This window comes from Fusarium flagelliforme (assembly GCF_020744385.1).
Source record: "Fusarium flagelliforme strain FIESC 12 MPI-CAGE-AA-0113 chromosome Unknown B0J16scaffold_1, whole genome shotgun sequence".
NCBI classification, from domain to species: Eukaryota; Fungi; Ascomycota; class Sordariomycetes; order Hypocreales; family Nectriaceae; genus Fusarium; species Fusarium flagelliforme.
The window spans coordinates 7,065,832-7,081,032 of record NW_025763503.1 but is presented as its reverse complement, the minus strand read 5'-3'; the positions used below and the strand labels follow the sequence as shown (position 1 = coordinate 7,081,032).

Genomic DNA, 15,201 nt, shown 5'->3' with positions numbered 1-15,201 from the left:
TGCATATTATAGGTAGGCGTCTAGTCGAGGTACTCTTCGCGGATACCGCTTTTTCTGGGCGCAATAAGGGGATGGAGTTGGGCGAGGAACGTGATAGCCCACATGAGATAACAGCACACGATGGCTAGGATAGCAGAGGATCGCCAGAGTCTGTGAGGGTACATGTCAGCTATGCTACATCGCGCAGCCAGGAAGGAGTCGCATTGGCAGAGAAGGGTATACTGACACTTGGTTTTCGCCCTTAGGGGCAAGGAACCACGAGGCCACGCACAGGGCGCCGATGACAGCGAGGCCGATGAAAACGGCGTATCTGCGATGCTGTTAGAACTTCCACGCGTCGTTCTGAAGAGGGAGTTGTTGTGTACCCTTGAGCCATGATCGCGATTTTATTCGAGTATTACCCCGCCAGCAGGAGCTTCGTCTGTATGCGTTCGAGTAGTAGTTGAGCTTGGTTTTCAGATAAGGAGCTTTCTCGAAGGTTGATGCCGTCGATGATGGTGAGCTTGTTCCTGGATTGGTTGCATCACTGAACCACTGCGACAGGAGGCTCCATGCTGAGTCAGCGGTACCAGTCAAGCACTTACCCTAGACCAGTATAACGAAAGTCATGATGAGCATGCTAACCAAATTCCAGTACCAAGTTTGATTTGATACGATCATTATATGTTATTCAACTTCTAAATACGAGCCATTTTAGTGTCTTGAGTCTCTCACTGCATGCAAAGAGATCGTTGTTGATTTATGTTTAAGTTGGTTTTGATGTCAGTGAAACCATTACCCGATAAATCCAACAACGAGTATCAAAGCATTGTTTTGCAATTTATTGACGAAATACCCCGATATGTTTACTTAGGCATCGTTCTCATATTTGAGACCGGACTCTTTACGAACAGCTCCATATATACCAGCCATGTCGGCAGACGAACCAACATGATCATAGGCCATTGCCAAATGCGCGTCCGCAGCTTCAACATTCCGCAATTGAACGCCAGCAGATTTAGCCAGATTCATTGCATGGCGAGCATCCTTTCTTGCCAGCTCTACGGCAAAAAGGGGCTCCTCTCGCTTGTAGTAATCGCCGGTTAGCATGCGTTCGCTATAAGCGGCATAAGGTCCTCCAAAAACAGACTGGACGAACTGATGGATAGCCTCAGTACCCAGCCCTGTCTTTTCCGCTGCAACATGAGCCTCGGCGAGCTGCTCGGCCATGTTCAAGATAAAGGTGTTTCCGAGGACTTTGAGAGTCAAAGCCTTGCTGTATGACTGGCCCGAAAGGTCAATCTCGGCGCTGGAGGTAACACCTTTGAACCACGCCTTTGCCTTTGTGACGCTGGCAGCAGGTCCAGCGAGCACTCCAACAAGCTGGCCAGCATCCGCCATTTGAGGAGCACCAAACACAGGTGCGGCAACGAACTCAGCTCCCTTGTCCGTAACACTCTTAGCAATGGCTTCGGTTGTTTCCGGGTGGATAGTGGAACTCTCAATGAAGAGCTTGCCCTTGACATCACTCTCAAGCATTGTCTTATAAGTTTCTTGGACAGCCTCATCATTTGCAATACAAGAGAATATGATATCGGCCCTTGCGACACCATCGGCAAGTGACTCGATGACTTCGGTCTTGCCAGCAGGGAGTGTAGCACTGAAGTCTGTTGTCCTCTTGGTCGAACGGTTGTACAGGAGGAGGGGCCCATCCAGATTACCCTTCTCGACGATATTCTTGCTCATGCCCTGTTTCTGTCAGTTATGTTGTTCTAAGGTCTCTGAGTAAACCGATTACAACATACCCTCCCCATATTTCCAAGGCCGATCCATAACAACGTAGGAGCCATGATGACAGAGCGGTTTGTGTGGGCTAGGACTTGTAGTTGCTGATACTTGAACCAGAAACTGTAGTTTGAGCAAGTAGAGTTCCTCACATGTCAATGCGGTTCGTCTTTAAGTGTTTTATAGGCAAGATATACGGAGTTCAGTCGCCGACAAGACCACAGTTGGGTGGGGGTAATGGGGGCAATGGAGACTGAGTGGGTGTAACACGGAGATATAACGTTACAGAAAGAAGCTATCATCAATGCTGGGACCTTTGCATGAGTGGCGCTGAGTGCTCATAACTCAGCATGTACTTGGGTTTGTAAGCCATGATGTATATCAGAAGAGTTTACCAGAATACTTGAAATACGACCTAAGAACAGTTGCTAGTAATTGCCAGTTCCTCAATATGTGACAAATTGAGTGATATTATATGACGCAGCTACCGAGTTAAGATGTTGTTGGTTTGACTACCTCCATCTGTTTGGGGACTAGACTTGAGGGTACCTTGAAGGATGGACCTCATAACAACTAGCAATTATGACTACCCACCTTAGTAAGTACCTAGACAACAAACTTGTGATCCATTAGAGTAAGTTATTATAAATTGAAAAGTAGCTCTCTTAATTTTCAGAAATGTGCATCTAGCTAGAGCTTGCAGGTTAGCAGCTAAGGACAAGTGCCGACAGTATCCATTGTCGTCACTAACATGAATCCTCCTAGCGACATCGGCGGCATCGAATCTGGGGCTTATCAGCTTATCGCACACATGGCACTGTCTCCAAAAAAAAGATGTTAACCTCCACTACCCGGAGTGGGCAGCTATTTGATCTGATAAAGTCCCAGGCCCAGTTCTCCTCTGCTGAATTTGACTCACGGGAGTTACACTTTCTACTGCACCTGCATATTCCTCTTATTGAGGAGTCATCCAGCAATGCTCTGCAGTTAACATCGATTCTCTCCCCCTACGGCCGCTCTCAATTCAGCATAATTACAGGTCATCCGGGGGAGGTGGTGTCAGCCAAAGCTCCTCTATTCCAACTCATCTCTCCACTGTGGTCAGGCACAAGTAAAGTTGTCTTGATCAACACATATCTTGTGCCATCATGAGCTGGCCTCGTATACTGAAGCAAGCGCCCAGGTGCGGTCATTGTGCGCCAGCTACAGAATCGCACTTCGCAGCATCTTCGCATAACGTCACCAACTCCTTCCGATCTCGGTATCGCGGGTTTGCTTCACAGCACGGCAACAAAAGTTCGTCGCCCGCATGTCTCTCTCCAGGCGCTGCCCGCCGCATGTCGGCAGCTTCTACGGCAATCGCCAAAAAGAAGGCTATTGATAGGGTATGTCGGCCAAGCCTGTCATTGGTACTGCATCGCTCATCCATCTAACTTACATGCAGGACTTTATCGTATCGGTTCTGGAAGTTTCAGCGACCAAGCGCGATGCCAAAGGCTACCTGCAGAAATACACCGGCAAGACCGGCAAGAACCCAAAGTCTCTGGCCGATGCGCCTCTATTCGTCCAAGGCGATCTTCAGCAAGAAACGGCGCCCGAGACATCGAAGCCTCCACATGTTGCCATCATGAAGCTTCGCGCTCCTCAGGAGATCGATGCCGAGACTCTTGATGGTGTAGCCAACACACTCTCTCAACTGCGCAAACTTGGCCTCTTGAGTGTGGTTGTTATTGACTGTGGCATTGATGAATCGCGAACGACTTTCCAAGACCAGACTTTCCGGCTTTGTGAGGCTATCGATCGTTTCGAAGATCATGGAGCTCGCGCTGTCACCAATGCATTTGTGTGTGAAGAGTCCTCTACGCCAGAGAACACAACGCAAGAATCAACTCCCGTTGACATACGGGTTGAAGACCCTCGCTTCCTCGACCGCATTCTACACCACCGAATGTTACCAGTCATCCCTTCACTTGTCAGCCGTGATGTCACCCGGCCACCTCAGCCCGTTGACTCGAACCAAACTGTGTTGGCACTTACCAGATACTTTGCGGGCTTGCAATTCAACAATCCTAGCGAGGCAGACAGTTCCCCTTCCGAACCCATGGCCCTTGTAGAGAGAATCATCCTCCTTGATCCTCTAGGAGCAACACCAATGACTGGGCGACCTGGGGCAGCTCACCGGTTCATCAACTTACAGCAGGAATATGAGCCGATATTGAAAGAGCTTATGGGACCAGACGGATCACCACTTGCAGATGACAAGAACATTCGCGCCTCGACGACCGCTCATGCTTCGAATTTATCTTTGGCTAAAAATGCATTAGCCATGCTGCCACATACAGCGTCAGCTCTTATCACGACGCCTAATGCTGCTGCCAATCTTACTGAGATTTCATCCAAGTCCTCCGAGCTGGAAGGATCGAATTCTGGGTTCGAGATTAGCGGCATGGTTACGACCCGGCGCAAAAAGAATCCATTGTTGCACAACCTTCTCACTGACAAACCGGTGTTTTCATCCTCTCTGCCTATGGCGCGCGCTCCAACCAATTCTGGTAAGGAGCAGACGGTAGGGGTATCCGTGGGCTCAACTCTTCTTAAAAAGGGCATGCCCCTTCGAGTATTCCCACATCCCCGCGAGAATCCATGGCGCCCACCTCAGCCTGGGGGCCCTCGCTTGCGCTTGACCGACAAGTGCATTGATCTTCCTCGGCTGGTCCATTTGATTGAAGACTCATTTGGCAGAAAACTGGACGTCGACGACTATCTCAACAGAGTGAACGAAAACCTTGCTGGTGTTATCATTGCCGGAGAATATGAAGGTGGTGCTATTCTGACTTGGGAGAAACCCAAGGGTTTGGACGACCAGACTGCATATGAGCAAGGCCGATACGTCCCTTACCTGGACAAGTTCGCCGTGCTGAGGAAAAGCCAAGGGAGCGGTGGTTGTGCCGATATTGTGTTCAACGCAATGGTGCGAGGCTGTCTTCCTGAAGGCGTATCTTGGCGAAGCCGAAAGGATAATCCAGTCAACAAGTGGTACTTTGAGCGATCTTTAGGGACCAAGAAATTGTCAGACTGCAACTGGACAATGTTTTGGACAACGCCTAGTTTGGATATGGAAAGTCCTATTTTACAGGATTACGAATCCGTATGCAGGGGAGTAGAGCCGTCCTGGGCAGATAATAAACACATCTTGGAATGAATGTTAGAGATATAGGTAGAGTAAAAGTACAACGACTGGTTTGAACAACGATTCCTCAGATCTACTTGACTGCTGTCAATACTGTCAATTTAAATTGTGATGTAATGAAGCTGGGAGATGTAGAACCAGCAATTGTCACATTGCGGGCTAATTTGCTGCCAATCGTAGTAGAGTGCACATCTGGTACGTCACTGGTATGGAAAGGGGATTTTGGTTTCAAGACAGACAGGCCCCTTAAAGTCCCAAGATATCGCCTCTTCATGGCGCTCAACTGAAGAGCGAGGTCTTGGTGGTTTCCAGGGTCTTCCTCACATTGTAGCTGTGAGCCCTGAAGCTCCATTCGAGGGACCATTTAAGAGCGGGGATGAGGTGGGGTTGTACCCCTGGAGAAGGGAGGTTCCAAGCCTCAAGCTCCAACCAACTACAGGAGAGGACAGAGAAGTCCAGCCAGTGCTCTGCGGTGCGGTGGGGGTTTCACCTGCCCGGGCTCTCATATCTATCGAGTCCAGTCCAGGCAAATATCTCCCGTACCTGATTAACTACCTACCTGAACTACGCTGACGCAAAGAGCCTCCTTGTCATTTTGCCCCTAACAAAACCTCCAACCAAGCTTATACCTACGAACCGTCAAGCCACTTAATCGACCCGACCAAACCGTCAGAATGGATTTCGGAAACCTTGGAGGAACCTTCGGCAACGTTGGAAAGTCGCTTTCGTATGTGCTCCCCTTGCACTCGCAAGCGATGCAAGCTTGCAACATGTCACCCCCCAAAGCTCTCGTCATAATCCAATCCAATATGATGCTTACCGCTTTAAAACAGCAACTTCGGGGCCTCTGTCACCCCCTTTGCGTCGCGCACTTTCCAGTACACCAAGGAGCAGTTCGGCCAGACTGAGGACAAGGTGGGTTGAAGCTTTTCGCACTCTATCGCGCAACCATTGTTCTGACATGTGGCCTGCAGACCCAGCTCCCTCCCGACTACATCGACCTTGAGAAGCGTGTCGATGCCCTCAAGCAAGCCCACCAAAAGATGCTTGCTGTGACGTGAGTCTTTACAATACTGACTTGTGCCTTCACATGTCAGAAGTCGGTGTTCTGATAAGGAATTATAGCTCGCAATACTCCAACGAGGCCTACGATTACCCCCCTAACATCAAGGAGACCTTCCAGGACCTTGGCCGCACCGTCAGCGAAAAGGTCAGCCTTCTCTCCACCGCCACCTCTCCCGCCGAAGCCCAGGCCGCTCTCGTCGCTCCTCCTGCTGCCAAGCCCCAGCCCAAGACTTTCAGCCATGCTGTCGCCCGCGCCAGTCTGTCTAGCAGCCAGCTGCTTCACCAGCACCACACCGGTGCCGGCGAGGATCCCCTTGCGACAGCCCTGGAGAAGTATGCGCTTGCCAGCGAGCGTGTTGGCGAGGCCCGGCTTGCCCAGGACGCTCAGATCCAGAGCCGATTCCTCGCTGGTTGGAACACTACTCTCAACACTAACTTGAACTTCGCTACTCGCGCCCGCAAGAACGTTGAGAACTCTCGTCTCTCTCTGGATGCTGTCAAGGCTCACGCCAAGGGCACCACTTTCCGCATTGGCGGCCACCAGGGCGACCAGGCTCACGAGGAGCCAGAGTTGAGCCCTGAGGCCCAGGAAGAAGTTGAGAAGGCCGAGGACGAGTTCGTCACCCAGACCGAGGAGGCTGTTGGTGTTATGAAGAACGTGAGTTTGAAATTGAAACAGAATATCAACCGTTGGATTGCTAACTCTGCCAGGTTCTTGATACACCCGAGCCTCTGCGAAACCTTGCCGAGCTTGTCTCTGCTCAAATTGAGTACCACAAGAAGGCATATGAGATTCTCACTGAGCTCGCCCCTGTCATCGAGGGTCTTCAGTCCGAACAAGAAGTGCGGCGCGCCTCTGCCTTTTGATTCATTATGGAAAGGGGCTGACATATTGTGCTTTAGGCCGCTTACCGCAAGAGCCGAGAGGAATCTTCTTAAAACGGCGACAATCGGAGAGATGATATCCATGAAAGCCGTTGAAGATCTTGGAATGGCCATGCTGAGTCGAGCCTCATGGGGTCCATGATCTGAGCGGACATGAGCTTGTGTGTTTCTTTTTTCTAGTTTTCCTGCGTCAAGGTTATAAGTTACATGTCTGGACGATACAAGTTATTGACTTGACTGAGGTATTGAGATATCAATCAACAAAAGATTGGAGGGGTTTCTTTTGATATATATGTGTAAAAAGACTTAAATCCATGTCTAGATCAAGATCCACAGTAAGAGGATCCTTGTGATGTATAACTAGAGCTTGGTCCTGGCTTCACGTCAGGTACGCAATGATACAGTTACTCGGGCTCAATCTATCTTTGGCTATCATGAAACACATAACGTTACCAGAACTAGCCAGACTTGTTTGAGCCATCTAATTTCTAGACCAAGCGCCGTCCAACGATTCCATTTACCAGATGAGTGGTGATGCTATGATCGAATTGTTGGGTCACGTGATGGCACACGTGCAAGCTGGATCGGCAATGGTGGGCTAGAGTCCAATGAGGTCAATTCAATTTCCTCTGACCATTCCATCAACCTCGAAGTCACGACGAAGTAATTGCAATTGACCTCGCCAGGATGAGGCCAACAGCTCGTGTGTTTGCGCGCTACTTGGAGGCCGGTACTCCTACCGGTCTCACCGGTCTCTGGACTCATGCTACGCCTAGATCGACCCTCCTCTACCTCTACGGAACGACCCTCAGCAAACTCCAGAACATCCCCGAGACCTCCATGTACCGCCAATCCGTCGAGGCCGTAACAAAGCACCGCATGTCCTTTGTCGAGGAGATTGTTCCCCCCGGCTACAATGAGTGGGCAGCCCGCGCCAAGGAGCTCGTCAGCAAGAACTCGTCACAGTTCCGCGTTGCCAGCGGCCGCGTCGATGGCAGTGAGGCTCACACCGTCAAGCTTGGCGACAAGATCTTTGTGGTGGGGCGAAAGCACGAGGCGGGCGATATCCGACTTGAGGAGTGGAACGGCGAGGAGGACGAGGGTTCTGAGTATGAAGGTATCCGAACGCTCAAGGAGCGAGAGGACCAGGTCACCTGGGCGGAGCGCAAGCCGCTGGAGGACCACGAGAAGATTGAGTGGGAGGACGAGCCTCAGATGACTGCCGACCAGTATGTTTTGTCCTCGATGGCTTGAAATGGCGACAGTTCAACTAACCGGCGTGACAGAGTCCATGAGCTCGAGCAGAAGATCGGAGCTGGCCTTATTGAAGAGGTTATCCAGGTCGCCGAGGGCGAGCTTAAGCTTGTTGAGACTATGGAGAAGACCAAGGTGTAAGTTCCGATCATCCTCAACGTCATATTACAGCTATACTGATAACAAGCTACAGCTGGGAGGACCTCGAGGAGAAGCCTGTTCCTGGCCAGTGGACTTACTTCGACCGAACCTAAACAAAGCAGCTGTAAAACTACAATGGAGGTCATGTATATAGGATGGGTATGCTGTGATTTGTGATTGGGTCAATTGAAATGAAACAGAGAGCATTGATCAATCCGTTTGTGTTTGCGATGAAGTTGGGCGGCAACGTTGATATCTCGTCAAGTGACTATCCCATGTCTTTTGCCGTCCTTCAAACGTCTCGCTTTGATTAGCACGCGGGAATAGTTCCAGTTGCGCGTTTCTTGAATTTGTTCTTTGCAAGTGCTATGAATTAAGCACCCACCTATGTATTCACCTCAAAGCATAATATAGAGTTGGCTGTACTGCGATAGTGGGGCCATCCATTCAAGACTTTCAACACCTCACATTAACATCTACATTACACTGATCTGCATCCTCACCACAACAATGACAACGCTACCAGACCCGCCATTCTTTTCTCAGCAGAGTCAGTCTAACAAACGCAAGAGACTGGAACTCACAGAGGATAATGATTTTCCAAGCTCTTTCCCCGCAAGCTCCATCAACCCACTGAGCCACTCTCCCGGTCTAGTAGCACAGTTCGCCGTCGCAGGTCTCTCGGAAACAGACGAGAACCCTTCACAACATATTCGTGACTTTCCGCACCGCGGTTTTGTCGGCCGCGGTGCCTCGGCAGTTGAACCTGAAAGTGATGAAGACCCAGAGACAGAAGGCGATGAAGCGGCACGTCCCAATTCCAAAAAGGCAAAGGATAGCAAGCGCGGCGGACACTTTGATGTGCTTCTGCAATCTACCCACCACTTCATCGACCAGGGAGAGATAGAGAAAGCTTCTCGCACATACAGCCTGCTTCTACAACTACGACCGACTGGTCTTCCTGTTGATGTTCGGCATCATAATCTCTGGGCTATCGGTGCTGAGATTCTCATGCGAGAGGGTGAAAACGCCCAACATGGACAAGCCCGTGAGACAAAACCGATGCTCTCCAAGAGATGGGGCCGAGCGGAAAACATGAACAAAGTCAAGGCTTATTTCGACACACTCATCCAACAACATCCATACGACTCAAAGATGCCCAACATCGTTTCGGCGGTTGATTTCTGGATCGCTATGTTCAGCTGTGAAATTTACAACATACACGCAGAGCACGTGTTGCTTTTGGAACGACTGGCACATGACATTGAAGAAGAAGCTCTTCACGAATCATTTGGCCATGACGATAAGTTCGGCAGTGATGACACGGACAGTCCTGAAGCGAGACTGATTCGAAGAAAAGAAGAGCTGCGGCTTCAATCGCTATCTGCCATGCAGGACATTACGAAGAGGATGGACGAACTGATTCGAGAGCTACCATACTCGAAGAATCAGCATTATCTTCGCTTGCGTGCAATGGCTTCTCTTTACCTAGCAGATCTGGTAGTGCCCATCGGTTCAGTTTCAATGCTACAGACTGAGCAAGCACAGCAAGCCAGATCAAAGGAACAGGGTGAGGCCAGAAGGTATTTAGAGAGGATGGTCAATGAAGGCGGCGAACTGGACAGTATCACATTGAATGTATTGAATCCTTCGGATGGTTCCGAGGGAGATACTTCGCTATCATTATATAACAGTCTCCCGATAAGAGGACTCTGACCGTAAGCTAGAAGCTTCAAGCCGTGCTATTTTGCGCCGGTGCAGAAGGAGGCACGGACGCCGAGGCAGACGCCCTAGATGTTGAGCCCTTGTTGGCCCATCGCTGGAGAATCAACGCCTGGTTGGAACTGCCCACTACGACACACCACTCACCACCAGGACTCCAGGCTGTTTGTCGCCCTACGAAGGTTGCCGATGAAGACTCCGTCTTATGTGCCTTCAGGGGCTCGTGGGGATCACCTGTACTGTACCTGGACGCCCAGGTCTCGAGGGTTTCTGCATTGTAGCCGTCAATCTCTTCGCTTAACCTGATAGCATCCTCTTTGAAAGTACTCGGAATGTCTTTGTCGCCACCTCCATGCCGGCCTTTGCCAGTTTCCTGCTTGGGGCGAGCCTTTACGGGTCTCAACCAGCTGGGGTGAGGAAGCTGTTTACTCTTATCCCTTCCGGGATCTTTGTAAGCTTCCATAAATTCGCGATATGCTACCAGACGCTCGAAATCCCAGAAGAAAACGTTGCCGCCAGCATTACAGAAAGCCAAAACAGGGTGTTGATCCGGTACAAAATGCAACTTGAAACGCATAAAGAACTGAGGGCCGCAATTGGGAGTGGCGAATTGAAGCAGCGTGGTGTATTGAGATGGGCATTGCGGTGAGACTGTGGGAACAAATGCCGAGAGCGTAAGACGGCTCGCTTCCTCGCAGTTACTTGGAATAGTCGTCTGAGCCACCGGCGCCTCGCTCTCCGCAGGAGGTGGGTTTGAGGACGAAAATCCTTCTATCCTCCAAAGCGAGATGACGTTGTCATGGCATGCTCGGGAGATGATACAGTCGCCGTAGAATGCCACGCTTTCTTTGTTAGCCATGCGGCCATGGTGTACATGCACATATGCAGAACCTACCAGTCTATGATCCCACTATGGACAGCAGACGTTGAAAAGTGAGGATAATGGATTCGAGCTGGGGTTTGGATTGCCTCGGTCGGCAGTTCAGGAATCGTCCACTTTGGCTAGTTAGAGGAGTTGTATTTTGATCGTTCTATTGTACTTACCAGGTTGATGACTTGATCGTGGCCTGCTGAGAGAAGATACCGGCCTGTATCATGGAATGCCTGATATACAGTGTTAATTCTTGTCGTCACATTCAATCAAATGTAAAGAGGACTTACCAAACTGAGCAGATCCCATGAGTGCCCTTCACCAGAGAGGATAACCAAGCATGGGCGGTTAGCATGTACTGGGTCAAGACTCCAGACACGAATACTCGTATCACCTGAGGCAGAGGCAATGATACACGGATCTGCAGGCGAAGTTGCTAAATCGTTGACATCCTGCTTCGCATAAGTTTCTGAGTTAGAGATGTACGGGTTGGGTGGATGAACGAACACCTCCGTGGCCTGTGAGGCACTTTGGTCAAACAGAAGTCAGCAATTGCCATCGTACAGCATTCTTCTGGTAATGTATTACCCTGTAGAGTTTTCCGTTCACAACATCATAGATCTTGACTTTGGCATCGACTCCACCAATGCAAAGGTAGGGAGCTCCAGTTTCCGGATCCTTTGTCCAAGTACAACAGCAAGCAGAAGCCTCTTCCTAGGCAAAGTCAGCGGTCTTGTTAGGGCATGCATGATGCATTTTGTAATGCCTACATCATCATCTCTTATCACAGAGAGTATTTCGCACGGATTACCATCGGTTGTTTGAGAAAGAGTGCAGATAACGACCTAGTTGAGCGTGAGGAGCTGTTTTGAAAGAGGGAGCTGTACTCAGGGAGACTAACATGTTTTTTACTAATAGCTGCAAAGACAGGAGCAGCGTCCAAAGGTTGGTATGGACAAAACTTGACATCGAAGAACTCTGCGGTAGAGAATCGAGATTCCCGCGTTAGGCAATGAGGTAGTGATGATTAATTAATAAGAGGAGTCGTACCGGCAACATTGTCGTTTTCTAAAAATTCTGTATCGTTCTATACATCTCGTCAGATCGCGTAAACCACAAAATGGTATGTAAAGTACTTACTTCTAGGATAAACGAAGAACGTAGCTTTGGTAGTTCAAAGGGGTCGTGGGCGATGGCCATATTGAAGTCAAGTCGACGATTTCGTAGGCTTAATGCACAGGGACCTAGCTTGAATTGAAGAGGGATTTGGACCCTTGACTTGACTTGCCTTGCCTGACTTAAGAGGAGTGAATCTACCCTCTGATTGGCTTGAAAAGGCCCCGCCACTTCTCGAAGATTGCTGCCTAAGCAGTAGATAAGATAGGAGTTCTACTTGCACGGCCCGGTGCGCATAGAGTCACGTGACTCTGTACTCTAGGCGAAGAGATAAGATAAGAAGATCTTCAAAATCTTAGGATATTTAATATCTAATTCATGCCTAATTAGTGCCGTTAGACTATTTCCATAAGGTTGCTCGTCATCGAGAGTCCTCGCAACGACTTCCCAATGAACATTGCAAGGTTCAGGGACACAAATATTACCAGGTCCGCCTTGCAGAATTGCAAAGCAATAGGGTTGACCAGGATCAGAAGCATCCGTCCGTCCGTTGGTACCTTGGTGTGGCTTGAAGAAGGGAGAATGGCTGGGACGCCATGAAAATGGGCTATACTGCATTGTGCAACAACTAAGGCCAGGTGCCGTCAGTTGAGAAGCTGGAAACCAAATAAGTCGAGGACATTCAGATCCCGCGCTTGTAGAGAATGATTCTGTACTGACCACACTACTGTAGTACTGTGGCACAGTTACACCAGGGCGTTACTGTCTGAGAGACAGCCTACCTTAGGTAGTGGGTATCTACTATGTACTAAAACAAGGGTCTTGCCATGAATACCTCCATGTATAATTCATGAATTGCTTCTTTCTCGAGTCTCGGAGGGTACAGGCCAATGTTCAAGTCATTCGTGTATCCACAGAGCTAACGGCTGGCTACTGTACCACGGGTGATGGTTCTTTCTGGAACCAACAAGCATCCATGAACAGAGAGAGGGTGCAGCATATTGAACCGGATATTGGCATTGTATGGCATGTACTGTGCTACGGTTCACAAGGCGATTGTAACAAATGTCTTTGGTATTTGGATAAGAGTCGTACCGACATGCACGCATTCAATCGTCGACAGAAGGAATGCGGTGAAAGATAGGATGCACCTGGTCCTTGATCTGAGGTAACAATGCTTATAAGACCTTGAAAAAAGATGAAGCAACGGTGAACTGTGTCACTTCAAAGTTTCGAGGTCAAGCTGCATCGAAAGAGTACTGGAATGGCTTCATTCCATATCACTTACCATCTATTGTGTTATTGAAGGGCATTGATTATACTACTAGGTATGGCTTATTGGTTTGAGGTAGGTACCTAGGTGCTATATTCGATTGATAACCCGGGCAACATCCTCGATCCTTGTTCCAGCTGTCCTGCCGTTGCATCGGGACGGCTTTAGTTCCAACGTTAGAGCCCCCGCTCCACTATCAGCCACTGTCACTTTTCCTCTTCCGTTAATGCTAATGCCCCTGTCGTCATTTTGTTCAACGTCATTCCTGCTGTCGCGTACTAAGGTACCTGTAGTGTACCTGTATTCTCACCACCTCATCCGACATGGCATTGTACTGTAGTCAATGCCTATAGTACAGTACTAACTTTATTCTTGTTACATATCATATTCTCTTCAGGTAACGGCCTTGCAGTCAGGAGGACAATTAGGACGACTAGCTGACTAGTAGCGACATTTAGGAATCGCCTATCAGTCGCCAAGGTGTCCAAGGGGTGTGCATGCCATGGATGATCATTTTCTCTCAATTGTTTCCTCCATTGACTTACCAAACAAGACAACCTGCAGCATTGGAAAACATTTTTTTAGTTGTCTCCCCTCCTTCTCCTTTGAATATTGGCCATTGATATGAAGGAACAAGGATGGGGTTGAGCCTCTTTGCTTTTTTACAGGGCGACGTAACGGTAACCCAGCAAGACATCGTGATCGTCCCTCAGTGCAGCCACGCGACTGCAGCTTCATTCTTCATCCCGAGTTCATGCCCTGGCCTGACCTAACCTCGCTTTCCTTCCCCCTTCTCCTTCTTCTTCTTCTACGTACTCCGTACAGCAAACCTGTAACAATCAGCGGCTGTGCACCCGAGGGGAGTCGGGGTTTCTTCGACATCGCTGCAAGTAGCAGTTCGTGTCTGACCTCTCTCCCTCACATCAATCTTCTGTGTGATGGGTTGGGGTATACCTTGCACATAACCTGGTCTTGGATGCATGCCTAATGACAGTACTCCAAAGTGACGATATATTGTCGACAACGACTCTGCTTGTCCAGTACATCGTTGACGATAACACTTAGGCTCAAGGGAGATTTAAGTACAGCAACAGGACCAGCGTACAATACGATAGATAGGCAGAGTTTCCATACTGTAATGAGCTACTGCACTCAGGTACTGTTAGTCACAAGTGACGTTGGAAGCAAGCAAGCCACTTTTTTCTTGGATTGTCTTCGAGCAGGGCCCTAGCCAAGTTCGTTATAGAATTATCATTTTTCATTTTATTTCATTTTATTTTTACTTGCTTCCTGGTTTTTGAGCCTCCCCTCCCCTCCCCTCAGCCAGCTCTGTTCTGCAGAACTGTACTACCGAACCGAGGGTCTTTGTTCCGGATGCTGATTGCTCCGAGTCCCTGTCACCTTGACTGGGTATTTGACCTGAAATCTGCAGTGCTGTACTCTGTACCTACTGTCGAGTCACCAAGTTATATATCTCGCTGCCCGCTCCTATCTGAAGCAGCTTCAACTCAACATAACACAACTTAATTCACTCTGTTTGCCTTCCATTGCTCCTCAGTGCTCTTAGGCACCATAGAGAATATCTTAACCGCCAGGTATTTCAGTACCAGAGCCTTTCTCCTCTCAGCTTGACCCCAATTGTTGTTCTATCTGTCTATTCCCATACTCAACTCAAGTCAGCCTCTAAGGTCTACCAGAAACTCCAACCTTCAGAGCTTCTGGTCCCTTTCTTCCACCCATTACCCTACTCGCTTCTCGTCTTCTTCCGTCGTGTCTGTGCTCCTGTCATCCAAGGGCTTCAGCATACCCCCCCTGCAAGCCATCCTCCACTATCACTTGGTGTCCACTTTGGCAGTTGACGCCAGAAGAGACTATCTCGAGTTAGCGAGTTAGACTTGTTCATGGTGGGAGTGCTTCAGC

General features: G+C 49.3%; 7 protein-coding genes across 7 annotated transcripts; 4 read left to right on the top strand and 3 right to left on the bottom strand.

Annotated features, from left to right (window-relative positions):
* Positions 1–20: 20 nt before the first annotated feature.
* Positions 21–376, bottom strand: B0J16DRAFT_379070 (putative vacuolar ATP synthase subunit E; the record flags this gene model as incomplete). The annotated part of the gene is made up of 3 exons (XM_046130970.1): positions 21–150; positions 227–310; positions 366–376. The coding sequence occupies 3 exons, from the start codon at positions 374–376 to the stop codon at positions 21–23; spliced, it is 225 nt and encodes a 74-aa protein (XP_045990260.1).
* Positions 377–604: 228 nt separating this feature from the next.
* Positions 605–2,235, bottom strand: B0J16DRAFT_330731 (NAD binding domain of 6-phosphogluconate dehydrogenase-domain-containing protein). Its single transcript, XM_046126501.1, has 2 exons — positions 1,785–2,235; positions 605–1,728 (listed from the first exon to the last, which is right to left on the bottom strand). The coding sequence occupies exons 1-2, from the start codon at positions 1,827–1,829 to the stop codon at positions 850–852; spliced, it is 924 nt and encodes a 307-aa protein (XP_045990259.1). The 5' UTR covers positions 1,830–2,235; the 3' UTR covers positions 605–849.
* A 404-nt stretch (positions 2,236–2,639) lies between these two features.
* On the top strand, positions 2,640–5,018 carry B0J16DRAFT_298186 (uncharacterized protein). The gene is made up of 2 exons (XM_046124484.1): positions 2,640–3,149; positions 3,209–5,018. Exons 1-2 carry the CDS (start codon positions 2,913–2,915, stop codon positions 4,964–4,966), a joined length of 1,995 nt encoding a protein of 664 aa, XP_045990258.1. The 5' UTR covers positions 2,640–2,912; the 3' UTR covers positions 4,967–5,018.
* A 610-nt stretch (positions 5,019–5,628) lies between these two features.
* B0J16DRAFT_379067 (BAR domain-containing family protein) lies at positions 5,629–6,958 on the top strand (the record flags this gene model as incomplete). The annotated part of the gene is made up of 6 exons (XM_046130969.1): positions 5,629–5,681; positions 5,788–5,869; positions 5,929–6,011; positions 6,080–6,677; positions 6,731–6,862; positions 6,923–6,958. 6 exons carry the CDS (start codon positions 5,629–5,631, stop codon positions 6,956–6,958), a joined length of 984 nt encoding a protein of 327 aa, XP_045990257.1.
* A 586-nt stretch (positions 6,959–7,544) lies between these two features.
* On the top strand, positions 7,545–8,784 carry B0J16DRAFT_330725 (ETC complex I subunit conserved region-domain-containing protein). Its single transcript, XM_046126500.1, has 3 exons — positions 7,545–8,133; positions 8,191–8,295; positions 8,352–8,784. The coding sequence occupies exons 1-3, from the start codon at positions 7,592–7,594 to the stop codon at positions 8,410–8,412; spliced, it is 708 nt and encodes a 235-aa protein (XP_045990256.1). The 5' UTR covers positions 7,545–7,591; the 3' UTR covers positions 8,413–8,784.
* B0J16DRAFT_42347 (uncharacterized protein) lies at positions 8,612–10,023 on the top strand. The gene has a single exon (XM_046133836.1). The coding sequence runs from the start codon at positions 8,810–8,812 to the stop codon at positions 10,013–10,015; it is 1,206 nt and encodes a 401-aa protein (XP_045990255.1). The 5' UTR covers positions 8,612–8,809; the 3' UTR covers positions 10,016–10,023.
* A 66-nt stretch (positions 10,024–10,089) lies between these two features.
* On the bottom strand, positions 10,090–12,092 carry B0J16DRAFT_379064 (WD40-repeat-containing domain protein; the record flags this gene model as incomplete). The annotated part of the gene is made up of 10 exons (XM_046130968.1): positions 10,090–10,118; positions 10,169–10,863; positions 10,917–11,017; positions 11,066–11,125; positions 11,183–11,410; positions 11,481–11,606; positions 11,663–11,737; positions 11,794–11,870; positions 11,943–11,979; positions 12,033–12,092. The coding sequence occupies 10 exons, from the start codon at positions 12,090–12,092 to the stop codon at positions 10,090–10,092; spliced, it is 1,488 nt and encodes a 495-aa protein (XP_045990254.1).
* Between the last annotated feature and the right edge of the window lie 3,109 nt (positions 12,093–15,201).